We start from the raw sequence: 23,605 nt of genomic DNA on the forward strand, positions 1-23,605 counted from the left end.
GCGAAACGTATGAATTATTAAGGAAGTTAGATGAGATTAAACAGAAATCTGTACTTCAAAATTACGCTATCTTTCTGTCAATCTTTAGTATTAAAGATTATATGGTCTTGGGAAAGCGCAAGAAACTCGCTAACAGGGTTGAAACTCATTAGGGGATACAACTAATACAAAGATGTCTCAGAGCAAAGAAATAAAAGTCTAGAAATAAATTCTGAGATTTAAAAGAAGAGCTTTGACATGACGGACTGCGTAGTTTACTATGAATGGAGCAGCGAGCTTAACGAAAGGTAAACAATCTTAAAGAGACTGTTAACGTAATTTCAAGTTACCCTTCATTGGTATGATTTGCATTTCCGATTCACATTGGTACCCTTTAAACCATTTTCTAATCATCAATGATGGAGTAAATCTTAATTTTATAGCTAAAAAAATGGGAGCCCGGGAACGGGGAATTCGAGTTTATACTGGTATGAAGTGTTTACAGTCAGCTGTCCCTTTGTCATGATAATAATGAGAATATATATAAGGAGGGGTCAAGGGATCTTTAGAATATTTTTTATCAAAGAAACTTTAACTAAGGAGGTTATTCTTATTATTAATAAGAGTATAACTAAGGAGAGGTTAGGGTTTCTTTGGATTTGTTAATATCAATGAGAGTTTAAATAAGGAGGGGTGAGGAAAGTTCTTTGGATTTGTTAATACCAATGAGAGTTTAAATAAGGAGGGGATAGGTAAGTTCTTTGGATTATTTGATATCATTGAAAATAGAAATTGATGGTGCTAGAGATTATTAAAATCATTCAATATCAATATTAGTTCTAACTAAGGCGGGGTTAGGTGTTCTGTGGATTAATTTTTATTAATGAGAATAGAAATAAGGAGGGGTTAGGTGTTCTTTGTATTAATTTATATCAATGAGTAAAAAATAAGGAGGGGTTTCTTTACCGTTAATTCATATCAATAAGAGAAGAACTATGGAGGGAGGGAGGGGATAGGGGTTGTTTTCTAAGGGACTAGTTATACTGTAAACAAAAAACATATTAAAACATGACTCTTAGTACTGAGTAGGACAGGAATAATAATGTAAGGGGCCTGAACAGTGAACACCCCCAGGGATTCCCTTTAAATTGAATTAAATAATATAGGTTGAAGGTACAAATGTTCTGTATGTCCTGCAGAATACAAAAGTGCAGTGGAATTTATATAATATTGTTTGAAGGTACAAATGCTCTGTATGTCCTGCAGAATACAAGAGTACAGTGGAGAGAGATAAACATTATGATAAATCTCACGTTATACCGAGGTAACAACCCTAGCGAACAATGGTGGGCTGGAGGTTGAGCTAAAGATCAAACCCGCCCCCCTTTGCAGATATATATTTTGCCCTCTTGAGATACCCCAGCACAAGGGCGGATACAGGAATTTATTAGGGGTGAGCGAAACTTGTATTTCGTGTAACGAGAATTTTTTTTCTGCTTACCGCTAAAAATTTGTTCTCACCACTAAATACAGGCATAACCAGAAAACTCTGGAATAGGAAGTCGACTTTTAAACTCAAGTTATGACTTTTAATAGCGCATTGAACATGAGACACAGCAATTGTGCAACGTAAACAGACCCATTTTACTTAATGAGTAATTTAATAACTTTTAATTAAAGCTATTTGGTTTAAACAACATCAAATGCATTTCAGAAATGCTAAAATGGCGTCTTCCTATTCTACAGTTTTCTGGTTATGACTGTATAATATATTCATCTATTTGGATTTTGGAATGCAGAATTTTCTTGCAATTTTCGATAGCTCATCCCTAAAAGGGTAAGCGGCTGCTCCATGGCTAACCCCTGTATTCAGCCCTGCCCTAGCAATCAACATTTTTCTTTTTTAAAATTTAAAAACAAAATATCTTTTCTGTCTATGTATTATTTAATTATTTCCCCCCCCCCCCTCTTTAGTCATTTTTTGTTAATATTGTTGTACTTTTATTCTTCCTTAATTAACTTTTTAAATTTTTTCTTTCATAATTTTTTCTTTAATATTGATAAAGTAGAATTATCTAAAAATATTTGTTTATCTAATTCTAATTCGAATTCTAAAGGTCTTGAAGTTTCCAAATTTGTAATGAACCTCTAAATACTCCTTGAATATATTATTTTGGTTTAGGCCGCAATGTGAAATGTGCAATAAAGAGTTTCCTAACGAACTTGCATTAGAGAAACATTTAGGAAAGCAACCATTGAATACATTTTTTGTCTGTTGAATTGTGCCAATTATTTGAACAATTATTTGTGTACGTTTACGAAAATAAAAAAAGAAGAATGAATAATAATAATGATAATAATAATAATAATAAATTTTTTCCATGCAGGAATATGACAGACATTTAAAGTTTAGTTTCCAGGGCTAGAAATATCATTTTCTTTTTATAGAAACACCTGTTTCCAGGGGCGTATTAAAGAATTTGTCCAAAGGGGGCTTAATTTTTTTTTAAAGGGGAGGGCTCATTAGCCGTTGGGGTCCAAAAACCCCCCGAAAACCATAGATTGCACTGAGGGGTGGGGGGGGGGCTAAGGCTTCACATCCCTCCCTGAATGCACCTTTGCTTTTTTCACTTGAATTTGGGCTTCACTTGAATATTTAATCCCCATATCTACAGGTTGTTTTTCCCTCTTCCAACTCCCTAGATCAACTAATTCCGTTAGCACCCTAATTTCTTTTTATTTAAAGATAAGTTTGCTAAAACATTGTAGATATAAAACATTTGGATAAAGCGGAGAAATATACAAAAGAGTGTCCAACCTGTCATGCTAGAGTTCAGAAGGTAATATTTCAAAAGTTTATAAATTATAATTTAGATATAAGCTTAATCATTCAATTTTACCTTTTTATCAAAATTATATTTCTCAGATAATCTTTTACGCAAGAAACTTTAAAGTTTTGTTCAGAATTTTGTTAATACATCCCTTTAAAAATCTACAGAGCTGGGAACTTTTGAATGGTGGATATCGGGATTAATGCTTGATCCATTCTTTTTCTTAATCTCGAGATTAAATAATGCTTGTTCTCCTCTTGCTATAATTCTCCAGATGAATTAACCGATCGTGATTAAGGATATCCCATTCTAAAGTTTTCAGCTCAGGACACATTGTCAAAAGAAGTAAAAAATCGATTTAAAAGTTAAGCGAAGGCGACATTGGTTGTAACGGGATACATCTACATTTTCTGAATCAATACTTGAATTGGTTCTGGATCTGATTTTTTAGTTTGATATTGATTTAGCTTAGTGTTTTAAGTATGGGAGATAAAAGTCTGATTTTATTTGACTTCATTTTATTTAATTTTATATTCTTTGACTTAATGTGAATTGAAATTTTTTGACTGAATTTGATTTTGATGATGATTCTTATGATGATTCTGATGATAATTCTGATGATAATTCTGATGATGATTTTGATGATACATCTGAATTCTAATGATGATAATGATTTTGATGATGATTCTGATGATGATTTTGATGATGATTCTGATGATAATTCTGATAATAATTTTGATGATAATTCTGAGGATAATTCTGATGATAATTCTGATGATAAGTCTGATGATGATTTTGATGATGGTTTTGAATTCTGATGATGATTCTGAATTCTAATGATGATAATGATTTTGATGATGATTCTGATGATAATTCTGATGATAATTCTAATGATAATTTTGATGATAATTTTGATGATAATTCTGATGATAATTCTGATGATAATTCTGATGATAATTCTGATGATAATTCTGATGATGATTCTGATGATGATTCTGATGATAATTCTGATGATGATTCTGATGATGATTCTGATGATGATTCTGATGATAATTCTGATGATGATTTTGATGATGATTCTGAATTCTAATGATGATAATAATTTTGATGATGATTCTGATGATGATTTTCATGATGATTTTCATGATTAATTTAGTGATGATTATGATGATTATAATATTGATTTTGATTTGTTCAGTTAAGTTCGCATATCCGTCAGAAACATGAAAATATCCACAAGCTAGACCTTTACGGAGGAATCTGTCCGCACTGTAATAAACTCTTCAGTAACGATTACAAGGTTAAGAGGCATATTACACAAGGTAATTAAATCTGCATAACTTTTAATGATCTAGGCCAGGCACACAACAAATTTAGGTTTTAAGTTTCACTGAAAATTACCCCCAAAGTTTTTTTTGGGAAATTTATCCTTTATTTTATCAAGCAAGATACATGTTTTTAATCATGATATTTTGCATATCAATGAAAATATAATCCAAAGAGATAAATGTTAGATAACCAACTCTCATTAGAATAAAAAAAATATTTGGGTTTACTTTCTTAATTTTTATGTAAACCCAATGGATTTCATTACTACCGCCTTTTTGCAGTTTTCAGTCCTGGCAAACTAGGATCCTTTTAGGTCAACATTTTAAACCCCATTTTCTCAAAAACGGCTACTCTTCTTTGTTTCAAACATGTTGTGAAATCGGCTACTTCTATACTTTCAATTTCAAAAAAAAAATGTGGGGGTAATTTTCAGTAAAACTTAAAACCTAAATTTGTCATGTGTGCACCCCCGTACTCACCAGAGTATACGATCCTAACAGACCCCTAACGTAAGCTCACATCTCATTATCTCTGGGAATGCTGACGGGTTGAGCCACTCGTTTTTTATAAGGGCACTTTGATTTCAAATAAGGCATAAATAGTTGTGCAGCCTAAGAGGCACTGCGTTTGATTTAATTCCTCCCAGAAAGTACAGTACACTAAGATCCTTGAGTAAATTCAAATATTTCTTTGATATTTTTATATTGTTTTGGATCAATTAATTAAATAATTGAATATTGATTTAGTTCATGAGAATATCCGCCCCTTCACCTGTATTGAGTGTGAGAAATCATTTCTGGATAAGAAGGATTTAAGAAGACATGTTAGAGGTTAGATTAAATCTTTTATTTTGATATTTTCTACGCAATAGACCTGTCTCTTGAAAGGACTAGGGTGGGCGTAATTTGAGGTGACTCTCCCACTTATAGAATTCGATGAAAAATGTGTGGACTGTTGAATTCTGTAAATTTACTTTTTTGTCTTTTCTGCTTAAATCAGAAAGTCATTTTTAACCAAGAAACTACAATTTATAATTTAATGCTTCACTTTGATTTGAATTGAATTGACAGCCCCATTAAATGATAAAATTAAAACTTAAGCATTAGTTTTTTATCCAGGTTTTTGTTCAGATATTTTAAGCGCTATCATATAAATGTTTAGGTGTGCATTTTGGTGAAAAAGTGAATAAATGGAGAAGAAAAAGCAGTAGCTCCGAATCTACTCATATTGTGAAGAAACAGTTTAACCTAACAGAGGGTCTCCTCGGTGGACCGGAGAAATATTTACCAACCCTAGACACTACAGCCGGTACATTCGGGTCAACGGGAATATACTTCTCCGCGGACAGCCTCGGTCCTTTAGTTCAAACCCAGCCTCCAGACGTCCTTGTAGCAGAGGAGGAGCCTCCAGAGGTTCTTGTAACGGAAATGGATTTACCTGGAATATTTATTACCGAGGTTGTTTCACTACCTGAGCCCTCCGACAATACTGAGGTCGTAGCTGAGAAAGATGAGGATGGGTCTCCGAGATCTCTTTCTAAGCAGTATGATGAATATACAGTTCTAGTGAGTGAAGACCATCCATCCCTTGATGAGAGACTGGACGAGGATCCAGGGGTTAGTGACGAGGAACCTTGTCAGAATATCTCTGATATATCTCTATTAGCAAACTATAAACTCTCTCTCCGGAACTGTTTGGTGACACGGGATACTGTTGAGACGGAAACAAACCAGGTTTCAGCAACCACTGGGAAACCGTCAACCCTGAGTTTAAGAATATCTGCTCTCAAAACCGGATCCCAACCTGAACCTGGAAACCAGGAGAAATCTCTAGTTTCCAGTTTAGAGCTCACTCCTTCATGTATAGAATTCTACCGGGAGCAGATTACTCCGGGTTCAGTGATCACCTCACAATCAGAGGAAACCCTGTCACAGCTCACTCAACCCGATGTTTTCTCCCAAAATTCACAAATATTTATTCTTCAAAATATTGAAGAAACCCCTCCTGGGGATATCTCCACATGCTCTGAAATACAGATTGAAACAAGAAGTAGAACTGACATATTTAAAACTAGCAATGAAGATTCAACAGAGGAAAGAAGAGGTAATGTTTCCACGCCTATTTCAAAGTTATCTTTTCCCCTAATTTCCAAGCATCTCTTCTTTTGGAAAGGAAATTTTTGTGTGTTTAAAAAAATTTAACGAAAATGCATGAAAGTTTTAAATCATTAACAAAATGTCTTCTTTTTCCACATTCAGGGACTCAGGGACATTTTCAAATTTGTTATTTTTGCAGTTGTTGATGTTGATGTAGAAGAAGCCGATGAGATGGATAGGTTTGATATATTACCCTCTCAGCAACTCAACGGGAATGAAGCTGAGATTCATCCGGAAGAAACTCAGCCTTTGACAAACATAAGGAATTTAAAACTCAAAAATACTTTTATTCGTTAAAAAGGGATTTTTTTATCAATGTGAAACGATTAAAAGATTTGGATATTTGATTATTAAATAATATTGGTCCGTTTTTTGGAATGAAGCAATTGGAAATAAATTGAAAATCATTCGACACCGATTTTAGAAATGATATTCAAAAAATTCTATCAGAATTAGGACTTAGGATATACGAGTTTTTGTTGTCCTAACTTTTTTTTCGGAATGAGAAAAACTACCAACAGTTGTAGAGTTGTTGCTATTGTTATTGTTAAAATAATACATTTTTTTCTCGTGTCACAATTCTATGAGATTTTTAGGATGAGATACTGGATTGAAAAGTAAGTGTTTAAAAGTTTGAGAATACGGAATGGACTTTAATGCAGAATATTTTGCTGAAAAATCTAATCATGAATTTTAATTAAGTAAACAATAAATATTTTTTGTTTTTTTTTCAATATTGAGTTTTTTATGTTCAGTATCCGTGATCAGGGATGTACTGTTTATAGAGCAGGGGAAGATCTTGTTTATAGTTCAGAGGAACTTGGAGATAGGAAAACATATAGGAAAGAGATGGGTTTAAAAATTATTTAAAGGGATTGTTATCCTAGTTTTCGGTAAACCTATAGTCTTTTTAAAAGTGCCATCAGCATTTGTCATTTAGCTATGTAGCAATTGTAAAGATATTACTATGATCTTTACAAGATTGTAAAGATATGCGATATTACTGATATTCTTTCCGGAAAATTATACTTGTTCACTTGTTCAGGTTTTCTATCATGTTTGCAATAACTAGCATGGTTTCTCTTGTGCAATGTGAAACTTTGAATGTCCAGGGTTTTTCATTTATAATTTAAACATAATATTATGTTTTTTCAATTATAATTTAAACAAAATATTGCGTTTTTTATTTATAATTTGAACAAAATATTACGTTTTTTTTTAATTTTAATTTAAACAAAATATTACGTTTTTTCAATAATAATGTAAACAAAATATTACGTTTTTGATTTATAATTTGAACAAAATATTACGTTTTTTCATCGTTAAATATATAGTTGATTTGTTTGTAGCTCAAGTTTATGTCAATTATATTCAGGAATAGAATTATTTTTTTTTCTGAAAGGCATGAATTAGAAATGTTATTTTTGGTACTAACCACAGTGAATTGTAATTTGAGAACCGTTATATTTTGTTTTGAAGTGATTTTGTTTTTTATTGGCGTAAAAAATTTGGCCGAGATTGCTAAGAATGTTCTTATTTACAGTCTGTTAGAACCTGTCACTGATAGTAAACGATATAGTGTGAGAGAAAAAGATGGCTGCCGTCGGAAATATTTCCAGCATATTGAGCATCAGGAGAATCAAGATGATTTCAGATATAAACTCTCACGCTCTAGGGTTGACAGCACAGGTAAATAATTAGGGTTGTATATTTTTTCTTAAAAGTCTAGACTGGAATTATAACATTTTTTGGCCAACATTGTTTAACTTTGTTGTTCGTTGTTAATTTGCCTTTTCTTTTACCTCATGTAAACATACACAATACACATTCAAGCTGTGCTGGATAAGAAATAAGAAACATTTAAGGTGGCCCTTAGTGGTCGTCCTCAGAGTAAGTAACCAAATAATCCATGTGGTTTTGGATGCTAAGATGCATTATTTGTTTGAAGCAGGGTTTCTCCTAGAACTGGTAGATGTTCCTTAAACTAGTATTTTTTTTGCTAAAAATTGTCAGATTTTTCCAATTATAAAGTTGACAGGTTAGGCTGACTAACCCAAGTTGGTTCTGGTTACCGGCGTCTTAATTACAGATCCCTGTCAAGTGCTAATAACTAATGCTTCGTCTTATGTTATGGGTTTGATTTTTGTATTTTTTCCTGCAGGTGATATTGTGCTTGAGCTTGTAGAGAAAGCTGACCTACATCAGTCTAAAGAAACTACAGCTGAAGATTCCCACTGTACTACCACAACCAACCAGTCTGTGCTAGATAATCAAACAACCAAATATGTTACTGTCAGGTATTAATATTTAATGTGGTTTTTTTGCCTCACAAAGTAGTCCTGTTATTAATTAAACCCTAAAACTCGGTACACAATCCTCATCGAATCGAAATTTTGTGTTTTTAGATAAATCAGTTTTTTTAAAAAGCTCATTGTTTAGATGGGGAGAAGATGTGAGCTCTCCTGTTATATTATCAAGATATCCTTTTCCATCAGTAGATGGTCGTCTTCCAGAGATTCTCTTCAGTGAGACAACAGAGGAAACCCAGGTAGTAAAATTATCTATTCTTTTCAGTATATGGTCGTCTTCCAGACAGAGATTCTGCTCATTAAGATAAAAAAGGAAACCCAGGTCGTAATATTTTCTTTGCCCTTCTGTAGATATTCGTTTTCCAGAGATTCTGTTCATTGAGACAAAAGTAGGGAACCCAGGTAGTAACATTTTCCCTTTCCTTCAGTAGATGGTCGTCTACCAGAGATTCTGTTCAGTGACACAACAGAGGAAACCAAGGTAGTAACTTTTACCATTCTTTTCAGTAGATTGACGTCTTCCAGAGATTTTCTTCAGTGAGTCAACAGAGGAAACCCATGTAGTAATATTATCTATTCCCTTCAGTAGATCGTCGTCTTCCAGAGATTCTTTTCAGTAAGACAACACAGGAAACCCAGGTAAGTAACATTATCCCTTTCCATCAGTAGATGGTCGACTTCCAGAGATTCTCTTTAGTGAGACAACAGAAGAAATCCAGGTAGTAATATCATCCATTCCCTTAAGTAGATGGTCGTCTACCAAAGATTTATTGAAAACAATTATAATATTTGTATATCTTTAAGGAAAACTCTGAGACCTGTTCTGAAAACCCTGGTAAGAAGGCAGAGGAATCTGCTCCAGAGGATATTGAAGGCTGTGTGGAGGAGAAACAACAGGTTGATAACGACGGGGTCCTTATGATAGATGATGACGAGGACCATGCTGGGGTTGAGTACGATCCCATGGATGCTCGGACCTTGACTACTAAGAAGATCAAGATGAATATCCCGGACCCCCAGGAGTCAGAGGAGAATACAGTGGTCTGTCCTGAGGAGACTTGTAGTAGAGTTTTCAAGGGGAAATCATACAAGTAAGGATTCATTTTCTCTTGAGGTGCTTACCCTACAATAGTTGGTTCTTTTTGTCCAATCAAACAAATATGTTAATTTTGTCCAATCAATCATATATTTAAAGTGTCCATCCAAACATATATTAATTCATATTCAAATTTCCTTGAAAATATTTATCCGTTTTAAAGTGATTGGATCCTAAGACATTTTTTCTTTGAGGTTGCAATATCAGAGACATTACGAGCGGGTTCATCTACAAGTAAAGAAGCATGTTTGTAAATACTGTTCATTCAGGTAGAAAACTTGTTTACATAGAATGAAAACAATTGATTTTTATTCTAGATGGAAATTTTTATATTCTTTAAAAATGATCAATATTTAGTCCACAAAAAATATCACCTTCTAACTTTAACGGAAATTATTGGTACATACAATAAAATCCACAAAACTGGAATAGGAAGACGACATTTAATCAATTGCTTGCGTATTAATTGTTTATATAAAGCAAATAGTTGTACCATAGCTAAGTTTCACGTTCATCAACAAACAAATTCTATGAAAAACTTATTAATATTTAGATTCTACTGAGTATTTCAATATTTAGATTCTACTGAGTATTTCAATATTTAGATTCTACGGAGTATTTCAATATTTAGATCCTACGGAGTATTTCAATATTTAGGTTCTACGGAAAGAATGATTTTATTCGTCACTGTGAATCTGTGCATAGGAAGATTAAGAGTCTTTGTCCAATAGGTAGGATTAATGATCAATGATAAAAATGGATTTATAATGATATTATTGAAAATTAAGCTGATATTAGTTTAAATTCTTATTATTTAATAATCTTGCAAATCATGATTTAGGTTTTTTGAGTCATTAGATTAATAAATGGTTTCAATGTGTACTGTAAACGCCTCTCTTATTGATTATATTTATGGTTGCATTAAACCTATTTTTGACTTGATCTTCTAGTTATGTACTCAGTAGGTGTCCTGTAGCGTACAATGCTCACTATAAACCACTCTCTGGGTATGATTGTAAATTGAACCATTCAGTGGATGTGGCTCGTCTAGATCATAAAGTTATGTACTAAAGTACTCTTTGTACATTGTGTAGTATGAACAGTACAGTGTACACTAGCGTGCTATGTTCTCTTTATCCCCCTCTATGTGTTTAGATGGGTGTAATAAACCTGTTGTTCGATTAGATCTTCATATTAAACAAGTTCACTCGCAGACAAATAAAGTTAGTAAAGATAAGGTAAAAATAATATTTTGATCCTTAAAAAGAGAATTAACCAAAGCTATTTTAATATTTTTCCTGTCGTTTATAATTTCCTAACTCAGCAGTCCGCATGTTTAAAAGGCAAAATCGTAATAGAAAGGAATTCAAAAAGTTTCTATATTAATAATTCTATATTTTCTCTCCTCTTCAAAAAAATCCTTTCAAATTATTTGCTCGGAGTATTTTTTTATGTTAACATTATGTCAATTTTATATGTTATAGGAGGACAACACTTGTACTGAGTGTAACCAAGTGTTTAATAGAGTTTATGATATGATAAGACACAGAGAAACCGTACATTTAGGTAATATACACCAATTCAAAAACATGAAGTAAAACTTGAAATTATAGATCACCCTGTAAAGAACCAATCTTTGGCTGGGTTAGCTTTTTTCTGTTTCTTCTTGTCATCACTTTCAGATTGTGACTTTGTCTTGTTAACTTGTTAGAAAGTACATCGTTATGACGTAACCCGGTTAGATCAAGTCAACACTGTTCCAAGGTTCCAAGCTGTCAAACAAAAAGCGTCGAGAATTTTGCCAATTACTTCTTAAAAACCAGAGCTGAAAACAAGAGCCACTAGTGCTAAAATATGCATATATATAAAGGGCTACAGAAAAGCATAAGTGAGTTAGAGCGGTAAAATCAAAGCCCAAGGCGTTGCGACACTTCAAAGTCGTCCCTGTCTAATGAATTGATAAAACTTTCTACCAGCAGGCTAAATTTATGTGTCATGGAGTCCGTGGGAAATTTCTAGCTACTTAAATTTAATTAAATCCGACGAACATGGTTGATACATTTTGGAAATATTTGAAGATTTTCCAAATCAAAAACCACTTTGTTTGTCCAATAAGAGATTGTAAAAAATATAAATGAGCGGGTTTTCACGAATTACGCACTTAATCTCTTCAAACTAGAAGCTTCCGTTGTGGGGAAATGGCTCAGTAACATTATGTCTAGTTCCCGAATGCCTAATTCGTGAATGCCTAGTTCACTATGCCTAGTTCATGAATGACTAGACAACATTATGCCTAGATTTCTGAATGCCTAGATAATATCATGCCTAGATTTTTGAATGCCTAGTTCATAATGCCTAGATAACATAATGCCTAGAAAACACAATGCCTAGATTCATGAATGCCTGGATAACAGTATGCCTAGATAACATAAGAGTGCATTGTATGCCTAGACAATTTGAAATACATTGTCTAGGCATTCAATAAAAATATTAAAGAGAGAGAAAAAACATACAATCCGGTAACATTTTAACAAAAATCCGCAAACCAACAACAACAACCAACACTGGAAGAAAACAGAGGTCCCTAGATGCAAGAGAAAGATTAAAGTTTGTTGTTGATGCTTTTGACAGCATGCAAAGAGCAGATTATATTTCTACTTTATAAAATATGTAATAAATCATGTAAACATATTAGTATCATTTATTTATTGCTTGACAATGTCTATGGGCATTCAATTCAGTCTAATGTTATCTAGGCATTCAGAAATATAGGCATAAAGTTATATAGGCATTCATGAATCTAGGCATGGTGTTATCTAGGCATTACGAACTAGGCATTCATGAATCTAGGCATAGTGAACTAGGCATAATGTTACTGAGCCATATTGAGTCCAGGCATTGTAGTTAAGCACTTTATAACACAAAAGTTCCAACCTTTGATCTTTTGATATCTATCATTTAAATTCTATTTTGTGCTTTTCTTTTCGGTTTTTTTATTATTTGATGTTTTTATATTTAAATCCATTCTGGTTTTTGTTCTAGGTTGGAAGAAGTTTAAATGTATCGAATGTGCGCGTGGGTTTATCGATAAACGTGATTTGATCAGGCATCATGACGCTGTTCATCTCAAGATTAAAAAACAGGTAGATCATTTTATTTTTAAAAGAAAACTTAATCTAACTTATTTTATTGATAAGGTTAATTTAGGTTCGTTAAATAAAAGAAATTTAGTAACAATTTTAAATAGAAATTCAGAATAGAAAGGGACAGTCATTTTATTTTCCAGGGATCATCTATTAAGAGGGGTATGCTCTTTTCGCAACTATACATAACGTTTAATCCGTTATCTCGTCAATAATCTTGAAAAGTAAACAATTCTAAAACATTCCTTTTTTGTTTCTCTAGCAGAAATCCGCAAGTCTCCAAAATAGATCGAGAAACCACAATTGAAAATAATCATGAAAGTTTAAAGAATGCATATCTCCTTCTTGAACAATCTAAGTTTTTAAATTGTAAATCGGACATGCAAATCTGTTAAATGGAGTGACACTTGACAACTTATGTTTTCAGTTCCTGAACTAATTTTAAAAGTAGAATATATTTATAGTTCTCCTCAAATCTATTTAATTATAATGTTTTTTATTATTATTGAAATAAGGTGGAAAAAAACATTCAAAACAGCCAAGAGCTATTTCCGACCTAATTGCCACCTAATTGCTTTATACTTTTACTGTTAATATAATCATCAATTTGTAATTTTAAATTTGTTCTATACACAGATACATGTATTTTAGCAGTACACTTTACCTAACTGTATCTATCTATTTACCTAAAATCCTAATTTAAATTTCAAGTAATAACTACAAATGAATGAAACTATACCGGGACAAAATTTCGATTCTTTCCTTTTAATTCCGGTATATAATTAGTTATTATCTAATTTGTTTTATCAGTATTGGAGTAGGTTTTGTTGTAAAAAGACGACATTCTTTGGAATGTATAATCTATCCAAAGAAATTTAAAAAATAAACTTATAAATTTCAGACTAGACGTTACTCCTGTCCAACCTGTAACAAGAAATATCGTTTAAAGAAGGATTTGGTTGAGCACTGTTCCAGTCAATCCTGTAGCAAACAGAATACTGTACCTTCTAATACAAAGATATAAATCAACCCTCCAGGATTAATTTGGTTGAGCACTGTTCCAGTCAATCCTGTAGCAAACAGGATACTGTACCTTCATAACACAAAGATATAAATCAACCCTCCAGGATTAATTTGGTTGAGCACTGTTCCAGTCAATCCTGTAGCAAACAGGATACTGTACCTTCATAATACAAAGATATAAATCAACCCTCCAGGATTAATTTGGTTGAGCACTGTTCCAATCAATCCTGTAGCAAACAGGATACTGTACCTTCATAATACAAAGATATAAATCAACGCTCCAGGATTAATTTGGTTGATCACTGTTCCAGTCAATCCTGTAGCAAACAGGACACTGTACCTTCATAATACAAAGATATAAATCAACGCTCCAGGATTAATTTGGTTGAGCACTGTTCCAATCAATCCTGTAGCAAACAGGATACTATACCTTCATAATACAAAGATATAAATCAACGCTCCAGGATTAATTTGGTTGAGCACTGTTCCAATCAATCCTGTAGCAAACAGGATACTGTACCTTCATAACACATAGATAAAAAACAATCCTACAGGATCAATTTAAAGAGCTTAATAATATTTATGATCATTACATATTTTTTTAAGATCTAGTCAATCTCTGGTTTTAATTATGATTTACATATGGCGAACCACATCATATAGGTTATTTAGAAAAATATAGCTTTTTGTTAATTTGGAAACTTCGATATGTGGCTTAAACTGTTTAAACTGGTGAAATAATAGGTTTCCGTGGAAAATTTAATTCAAAGACCCTCAAATAAAACGGGAATTTACAGTGGAAAATTGTAAAAGTTTCATGAGACAAAAAAATGATTTAATTTCAAATTTCATTCTATTTTAAGTTTCCCACTTATATATATATATCCTCTCCTTTTATTAAATACCGCAATCATGAATTAATGAATTTATCTATCTATGTATTTGCGTATAATGCTGGTTTGTTAGAATAGATATATAATATATATTGAGGGAGATATTAGTTCCAAAACTAACACTGAGCCCAGAATAAAAATCGAAAATAAAAATTATAACCAACAATTTATTAAGCATGGCGAGAAAAACAATTCACAATTTAAAAAAATTTTTAAATAAAATTATAATAGGAGTTCTTATTATATTAAATCTCTTGACCGTTTTCAAGACAATGTCAGGTTTTCAATTTTTGAACATATCCTAAATTTGAAACATTGTCGCGTTATCTAGACAAAACCCACTTTCCCGTTTTTGTGTATAATCCGCCTTTCAGAAAAAAGCTCACTTTCATAACTTACAAAATAAATCAGTAAAAACAAAAATTATCTTCTGAAGGCTAAATTGACTTCTAAATTATTTCCAGAATCTAAGTTTCCACATTTTTTCTGTTAAATTAGAGAATATGGATGATTTATTCTCAAGCGTTTTAAACAAACAGTTTCCCGCATTTCTAGTTAAATCTATATTGTAAAAACAATTATTAACATTTTGATTACTCAATGCTGTAATGATTTTTAAATTATATAAGAACTGTTTGTTTTATTCTCTAATTTGTTTATATTATCAAAAATCTTGTTTTGTTATATAAGTGTGTAAATGCTTAAAAATTGACATTGATATAAATTCGAGTAATTGTCTCAAAATCAAGATATGTTCCGAAAACGCGACATGAGCTGAAATCCGGTAATTGTTTCAAAATAGGGATATGTTCGAAAATGAAATCAAGAATCATCAAAAACTAATTCTGACACCTTATTATTAGTTTAAAATTGACATTTATTGTTTCAAAATATAGTTTTAGCCATTTTTATAAATAAATGGTGTAGTTTTGTTCTACTTGTCTTGGATTTATAGATATATACTCTTGAAAAAGATAACTTTGCAGATTTGGCCCATTTCTAACGCTCAGTGTTAGGAGTGTTAGAAATAGGCCAAGTGTTTGTTTTGGAACTAATATCCCCTGTATTGTAAATGATCTTAGCATTATAAATATTTGGATTAGTTTCAGTAATCGAAATGCAACCTATTTCTTAAGCATTATAGAGCTTGATAAAAAACAGTTAAGTCTTCTATACAATTTTTGTCCTTATATAAAGTTGTTCTATCAAAAACTCTTTAAAAATTTATGTTTTATATTTAAAGATTGGCTATGCAAGTGATAATCTACTTGATATCATTAAAGAAACTGAACTACAAAATCATTAGTGCTAGTCAGATAACATTTTTGTTTGTAGTTCAGTTTCTTTATCCTCCTATTGATCTATTCCCAATCAATGAAAAACTACGTTTTCATTGTTCCTAATTTGTTCAAGAGATATCAAAAATGACATTATCCAACTTATTGCCGATTTTTTTTTTAAATGTCTGTATTAACCAAATATCAACCTTCCTCCCATCTATTATTAGATTTCAGCCACTTCTGGAGACGCACCCCCCCCCCCCCCCCGTATTCCGCACCCCTTTACAAATGTGTACTGTGCCTTGTGCACGCCCCTGATAGCTTTTGTCCTTATTATAATTATTCAAACAAATATTCACATAAATCAGCAACAGTTTGAAGTAATTGTCTGTCAATTAAATGTGTTTGTCGGTGTATACGTGTAAACCTTTCGTTTTTGAAGGTCACGTGTCTGCTACGTCACGGTTGGTTGGATCAGCTGTGTTCAGTCAGTAAACTGGTAACCTAAACGCTACAGATAACGCTAGCGTAGTGATAAAATTCATTTTATTTGATAATAATTAACTGTTTTGGATAACACTCAGAGGTGACAACTAGAGGGGGGGGGCCGGGCGCGTGCCATCCACTAGCTCATTCTACAGGGGGGCGCGCCCCCCCTGCAGAATGAAAAGAAAGATTGGCGAATATAATTATCACAGGAGTCAAGAAAAATAAAATCAAAAGAGTTATTGCAGAAATTGTATTAGCTTCTATGGTTAGTTTAAAACAAAATATTTTCATCTTTCTGAATTCTCAAGGCTAAAGTCTATTGTAAACATTTAATGTAAAAAAGTTCCGAACTGTATTCAAACTTTGAAATATCAAAGGTTATATTTGAGTTTGTGGCAAAAACTCAGTTCCAAATCTAGAGAAAATTCCGAGACTGAACCTGGCAAGTTCTAACTGATTATCATATTTTATAACTGTAACCTTTTTATCTTCTTTGAAAGAACTTCTATAAAATTGAAAATGAAATAAGATTATGAATGTTGTTTAGAATGATCAATCATAAATTCAATAACTTCAGGAGAAAACGTAACATTATCTGTCCTTTTTCAATGTAGACGATTAAAATTATATATGTAATTTGATGTTCTTTTGCAGAATATATAAATGATTATTTCTTGTAATTATATCAATAATTAAACAAGGTACTTTGATTGACTCATATCGTTAATTTTACTGTTGTTAAAAGTATAAATTTTTTAAAAAAACTCAAGAAAAAAACCGATTTGAATTGAACACAAACTCGACATCAAACTCTCAAAAAAGCACTTTCATTTTGAAAAAAAATTCTAAAGGGGGGCAAGCCCCCCCCCCCCCCAGAAAAAGTGCTAGTTGCGCCTCTGATAACACTTATTAAGTACAGCCAAACATATTTTCCAATGAAATAAATGTGTTTTCTCTTTTTCTGGCAGAAATAACCTGAAGTTTATATGTTTTCTTGAGGCTGTGAAATATTTCTAATATATAATTATGTTCAAGGGGTAGGAGATAAAGAAGGAAAGAGTGTATTTTTTGGCGTATTAGGACTCTATACTTAATTTATGAAAACAGTAACAAAGATTGTAGTTTTCCTCCAATCATCGTTTACGACAAACGGTTGTTTATTTGCAGTAAAAACCAACCTTTGCCCCTCTCCTTGAGACTTCTTCTATTTTATTGTGATAAAAATCAAAAATTTTATTTTGATAATTTTTCATATATTTATTCATTTCATGTTATCTCCTTTTTTTGCCCATTGTTTTTAATGTTCTCAATTTAATAACATATTACATGATGTTATTTGCATAAATTAGCTTCAGGATGCTAAATCTTTCAAAGCAATAGTCAAATTGCATAAAGGGTGTCGCAATAAGCACGGGAATGAAGGGATGACTTCTATGTCGTCATTGTTCCCCTCGACATTATTTAGTGAACATAAATATAGAATTACTAGTCTCGGAAATTCAATAATGAGGTCTACCATCTTTTCATCTTCAAAAATTGACGGGAATTTGGAGAAATTTCTTCAGATTCTAATTTATGAAATAAAATTAATAGGGTTTAAATATTTAATGATGATCTTTTAGTCGTCTCCTAATTCCCTGTATATAGAAAATCATTAAATTGATTTAAGTTCATAATATTATTTGTGATAATTCATTTCTTTAACTACAGTTGCAGTTTAAGAACCATTGTTGGTCTTGATTTCAAAAAGTTAACTGTCAAATGTTTTATAAGCAATAATCAGTGATGTATAAAAATGTTCATTAAAGGATTGTTCACCTATTTGAAAATTCTACTCAGAATACCCATATTTTCAAGTAGAAACAATCAAACAATCCCAAAACATGTTGAATCCAAGGAAATAAATATTTAATTTCAGAGTGAATATGTTGTGGATATTCTTGGTCTGCGCATGCGCCGTCGTAGAGGTAGTTATCATTTATTAGATGCCAGCACTAAGATTTTTAAATAATCATTTATATCAGGTCATTTAAATTTTTTGTTAAAATGTTATATTCTTTAAAATATCAACAAAAATTCTAAACAAAACTAATTTTAAGATTTAATTGCTCCTTTTTTATTTACTACGAATCTTCCTAAATTTTATGTAATCCAGCAATAATGATACTTTAGAAATCTTTGTTAATTTTTCTAATTTTTTTATTTTTACTAAAATAAGTGTGAATGAGATCTGAAATTTCTGTTTAGGCGCAGCATCAAAATCCTCCAGGGGTTAATCCACAGCAATACCAGCAGGTGCAACAGCCACCACCCCCTCAACAACAATTTCAGGGGCAACCACAACAGTTCCAGGGACAACCACAACAGCAATTCCAGGGCCAGCCACAGCAACATGTCCAAGGGCATCCACAACAGCAGTTTCAAGGTCAACCTCAGCAACAATTTCAGGGTCAGCCCCAACAGCAATTTCAAGGTCAACCACAACAGCAATTCCAGGTAATATAATGAAGTCAATACTGGAAATAATTTCAAAGCATGGTTTCATTTATTTCAGCAAATAAGGTCAAAAAGCAAAAACGGAAATTGTGTTCTCGTATTGTTTTTTTCGCCATCTTGTTAACCGCTATTTAGCTATCAGTCATCTTTCTGTCTGTAATTATTTTGTCAGACGTCTTTTATATGCAATTTTGTTTCCCGCCATATTAATGTCCGCCATCTTGTTATTATCCCTCTTGTTTTGGTTTCCTCCATCTTGTTTTACTCCATCTTGTTTTACTCCATCTTGTTTTCCTCCATCCTGTTTTCCTACAGCTTGTTTTTCTTATTCTTGTTTTTCGCCAAATATTTTCTGCCATCTTGTTTTCGTTATTCTTGTTTTCCTCCATCTTGTTTTACTCCATCTTGTTTTCCTCCATCCTGTTTTCCTACAGCTTGTTTTTCTTATTCTTGATTTCCGCCATATATTTTCTGCCATCTTGTATTTCTCCGCCTTGTTTCCTCCATCTTTTCCTGTCATCTTTTAATCTGCATTTTTTTATTTTCTTTAGGGCCAGCCTCAACAGGTACCTCAACAGCAACAGCCTCGTCAGACTCACAACCATGCTCACGGTGGAAACCAACAGGTTCTACACAAGGACATGAAGCATGAAGCCGAGTAAGTTATTATTTTATTGTCATTATCAACGTCTGTGTAAATTAGGACTTATCTTCTTGATTTAATCTGACCACAGTTTTAATTCTAATTTTGACAACCACTACATTTTAAGATTGTTTCTTATTCATTATTAAAATATATACAACATATATTACATACTAGGCTTTCAGGGCTCTTAGCTCTCCTTTTTTATCGACCATTTTTTTCTTAAAACATTTGCTCTTAAAGTGGCCATTTTGGCGGCGTTTTAAAATTAATAGATACTCATAAACCTTCCATGGGGTCATGTGAATTGCCATTAAAAAATCCCATTTTTAGAATTGAGTCCTAGTAACTATATATACTTTTTAGTATTAGTTTTTAATTTGAAAATTTGGCTCTATCAGTTCAGCGGTTTGACGCTTATTGGATACAGACAAACAGATAAACAAACAGACAATTATTATTAATTACCGGTAACTTATCATATTAATAATATTTGATTTTAGACATATGAAGGAACATATGGAGGTTCCTATTGATACGAGTAATATGTCTGAACAAGAACTTCAGTTCCATTACTTCAAGGAATAATTTAATAATGAATATATTTTTTTCAAGTGGAATTTTAAAATACGCATAAAAGTTAAAACGAGCATTAGTTGAGATTTAAAATTTCAAAATAGCATAAACCATCCTAGTACTAACTTAGTTTTTTTTTTACAGTAAATTTGATGCAAAATTCTTGATTTCGAATAAAAAATCTGTGAGTATTAAATTAAATAAACTGATTAGATGCATGATTCCGACAATAACAATAAGTTGGATGGGTGTGAGCTCGTTAAATCTCTAATTCATTGGCACGGTAAATTATTTATTTAATACAATTTGTATTCTTTCATGTATTGGGGGGAGCTGCAATGGAATACATAGGGAACTTTAGACTATAGGGAATATAGAATAACAGCATTTGTGTACGCACCTGTGGTTCAGGTGTACAGTTTATTGATGAAAATGTGATGATTGATAAAAGTAAAATTTTATATAATCAATTCGTTAATTGTTTGATTTCGTCGATATATGTCAAATATAAATATTCATCTTTTATTACTTTTTTAATACTTTACATAAACCTTATGGAATTAAAGGTACATAATTTCCTTTAAGTTCTCTGACTTTTTTTTATTAAATTTGGTGTTTTGAGACAGGGTTAATTGTTTATTCTTCAATACTGTTTGGTAAAAATATGATTGAAATGTTTATTTTCCGCTCAGTTGATTTTAGCCTGAATACTTGATTGATTGATTGATTGATTGATTGACTGATTAAACATGTTGTTTGTTGATTAACCTTTTGTTCCCTAAATAGATCAATCCAATCATGATCCTAAGTCTGGGGAACCTATTCCTGAAGCTAAAATATTCAAAGATGATGAACTCAAGAATATGATTGATCCTATCCTTGATGCAGATGATAGGAACAGGGACGGATTCATTGATTATCCAGAGTTTGTAGCAGCCCAGCAAGCTGCTTCTAAAGCTCAAGAAGCAGTTGTTTAAGCTGCTGTTCTCATTGCAGCTTTTTATTAGCTGTCCCTTGGTTATGGTCCAAACAGGATAATATTGCACACACATATACACACAGGCAAGATTTACGCACAAATACGCATATTTTATACAATTAGATTATGGAGTTAAAAAAGGCTTGTGTAAAATTCAGTAAAATGAAATTAAAACTATGCAGAATTCAGCCTTGCTATACTAGAATTGCCAGTCATGTGAATTCATTTTTACGCAGACAATTTGCAAGGTTTTTGCAAGTTTTATGCTCCATAACTTAATTGATATTGAAATTTTGCGTAACTAGCCTTTTAATCCTATCCTCTTAATGGTTGAGTGCATGCTAGGTTTTCATCTTCTTTTCAAGGGTATACATTTCTTAGAATTGTTTTTTGGGGGGGGGGGTATACATTTCTTAGAACTGTTAGGGGATATACATTTCCTAGAACTTTGGGGGGGGGGGTGCCAAAAATCGGTGCTTAGGATTTTTAAAAATGTAAAATAAGGATTTGGTCTGATTGACATTTTGAAGATACTCATAAAAATGGAATGGTTTCCAATCCAAGCACCGATGATGGTTCTGCATGCTTATTGCCTGAAGAGTGAACATATAACAAATCAAGATTATTTTGTATTGCTAAATTCTATATTAATAATAAGAAAACAGTTGGTATGAGAATTTAAAAAAAAAACATTGTCATTATGGATTTCAGTGAAAGGCAGGATAAGGAGAATATTTCTTCACAAATAATTAGAGTCGCTTGAAAGTTCAAATCATTTTATTTAATGAGAATTGTTACTTCATGAAGTTATCTCTTGATTCTTTGTTCTTCGATCTAGCATGAATTATATAAGTTTGATTTAAACAGCATTGCTCCGCCCTTCCTCCTTCTGACTCCTTAGGAGAGGGCGTTACATTTTCCCCCACCCCGTGTTCGTGATAAATACTGCTTGTCATTTAAATTAGATTTAATTGCGTCATGATCCCATAATAGAAGATTTCCGCCATTCCTGCTCTTGGAATAGAAAATTTATCGTGTAGTTCTTGTTATTTATTTAGTGAAATAGCATTTTTAGTTCGCTTTATGTTTGTCAGACTTGGAAGGCTTGTTGCCCCCTTCCTTTTTTGATAGCTACAGAAGGGCTCCCCTGGCTCAGTTTTATTTGCCATAATATTTTTGCCATAATTACACTTGACATAATACTTTTACCATAAGTAACACTTGCCATAAGTTACACTTGACATAAGTCACACTTGCCATAAGTTACACTTGCCATAATGGTTACACTTGCTTTAATTACTTTTGTCATAATTTTCTAATTTTTAAAAAGATGTAAATCTGTCTTTTTTATTACAAATGCGGGAAATTTTCCAATGAAAATTCGCAACTTTAGTTTTCTCATTGTTTTAAAACAGAACAGAGCTGAAAACTTTAGAAATGAGATATCCTTAATCCCGATTACTTAATCTGAGTATCCAATGGACACACTTTTGATTTACTTCTTAACCCGTTCTTTCTTGGAAATAGTAGAGAAAAATCAAAAACCGTTTTTTTTTAATTAGAGAGTTCCTTTCATTTCTGTATATAATCTTAAATGGCGCGCAAAATTTCAAATTTATCGGCTTGTATACGCGACTCTGATTGGTTGAATTTTATACACTTTTCAGGATACAAGTACAAGATTAGATTAGTCTCGATATAATGAAAAGAGAGGATCACGCATTAATCTCGATATCCACAATTCTAAAGTTTTCAGCTCAGTTGACACAAGAACATATTTTCTAGAGCTGAAAGAAAGAGCTTGGTGAAGAGTCACTATGAGAGGATTTCTAACATTGTCCTACAGTATAATACTCTTCCCATAGAAGAGTACCTAAACCTGATAGCTCATGAACTGTCTCTGCATTAGATTTTTAATTTGTATTTGTAATTGTAAAAAGTATAAATATATGTTTGTTAATTCAAGTGTAATTATGGCAAGTGTAACCATTATGGCAAGTGTAACTTATGGCAAGTTTGACTTATGGCAAGTGTTACTTATGACAAATGTAATTTTGGCAAAAATATTATGGCAAATGAAACTGAGCCGCTCCCCTTACTTATAAGTTCATTTTTTTTTACCAAAATTGTTAGAAAGACGGCTTTTCTTTGAAATAAATGATTTGTTTAAACTTTTATTTATTAAATAGCAATTTGATATCCTGTTTATTTGTATGTGGTTGTGGGATGAGTTTTGTATTAATAGTTTTAGCCGGAGAATATTATTTGATATATTTTTATCGAACAATTTTTAATGCGTCCGCCAATTATTCTTCATAGTAAAAAAGGGTTATACAAATTCTTTATGCAACTTTTATAACTACACACGGCCCTCTGATTTGAT

General features: G+C 32.2%; 2 protein-coding genes across 6 annotated transcripts; both read left to right on the plus strand.

Moving 5' to 3' along the window:
* Positions 1-60: 60 nt before the first annotated feature.
* On the plus strand, positions 61-18,447 carry LOC111707060 (uncharacterized). Of its 5 annotated transcripts, none has more exons than XR_002766367.1 (20): positions 61-287; positions 1,220-1,303; positions 2,162-2,223; positions 2,749-2,819; positions 4,009-4,132; positions 4,886-4,969; positions 5,301-6,242; positions 6,435-6,558; positions 7,051-7,137; positions 7,863-7,984; positions 8,457-8,592; positions 8,735-8,843; positions 9,409-9,695; positions 9,895-9,969; positions 10,358-10,431; positions 10,856-10,938; positions 11,185-11,266; positions 12,743-12,843; positions 13,745-14,529; positions 18,302-18,447. XR_002766367.1 is itself a non-coding variant. In XM_023480060.1 (20 exons), exons 1-20 carry the CDS (start codon positions 238-240, stop codon positions 13,942-13,944), a joined length of 2,808 nt encoding a protein of 935 aa, XP_023335828.1. In that variant the 5' UTR covers positions 61-237; the 3' UTR covers positions 13,945-14,559. The 5 variants fall into 5 exon arrangements, 4 of the variants coding, with proteins under 4 accessions (XP_023335828.1, XP_023335826.1, XP_023335827.1 ...); XM_023480060.1 differs by lacking the exon at positions 18,302-18,447 and having other exon boundaries at positions 13,745-13,801; positions 13,891-14,559; XM_023480058.1 differs by lacking the exon at positions 18,302-18,447 and having other exon boundaries at positions 13,745-14,559.
* LOC111707063 (activating signal cointegrator 1 complex subunit 2 homolog) lies at positions 18,405-21,304 on the plus strand. Its single transcript, XM_023480064.1, has 6 exons — positions 18,405-18,495; positions 18,776-19,024; positions 19,576-19,682; positions 20,171-20,249; positions 20,457-20,526; positions 21,030-21,304. Exons 1-6 carry the CDS (start codon positions 18,454-18,456, stop codon positions 21,218-21,220), a joined length of 738 nt encoding a protein of 245 aa, XP_023335832.1. The 5' UTR covers positions 18,405-18,453; the 3' UTR covers positions 21,221-21,304.
* Positions 21,305-23,605: the final 2,301 nt, after the last annotated feature.

This window comes from Eurytemora carolleeae, unplaced genomic scaffold, assembly GCF_000591075.1.
Source record: "Eurytemora carolleeae unplaced genomic scaffold, Eaff_2.0 scaffold775, whole genome shotgun sequence".
Classification (NCBI taxonomy): Eukaryota; Metazoa; Arthropoda; class Copepoda; order Calanoida; family Temoridae; genus Eurytemora; species Eurytemora carolleeae.

Bases quoted from the DNA above. Each gene is read 5' to 3' on its own strand.
- LOC111707060 (XM_023480058.1), top strand. From the start codon at position 238: ATGACGGACTGCGTAGTTTACTATGAATGGAGCAGCGAGCTTAACGAA. The intron at 2,224-2,748 runs GAAAGCAACCAT...AAAACATTGTAG, and splicing joins TGCATTAGAGAAACATTTAG to ATATAAAACATTTGGATAAA. The intron at 6,243-6,434 runs GTAATGTTTCCA...TTATTTTTGCAG, and splicing joins TTCAACAGAGGAAAGAAGAG to TTGTTGATGTTGATGTAGAA.
- LOC111707063 (XM_023480064.1), top strand. From the start codon at position 18,454: ATGTTGTGGATATTCTTGGTCTGCGCATGCGCCGTCGTAGAG. The intron at 19,683-20,170 runs GTAAGTTATTAT...ATTTGATTTTAG, and splicing joins GACATGAAGCATGAAGCCGA to ACATATGAAGGAACATATGG. The intron at 20,250-20,456 runs GAATAATTTAAT...TAAACTGATTAG, and splicing joins TTCAGTTCCATTACTTCAAG to ATGCATGATTCCGACAATAA.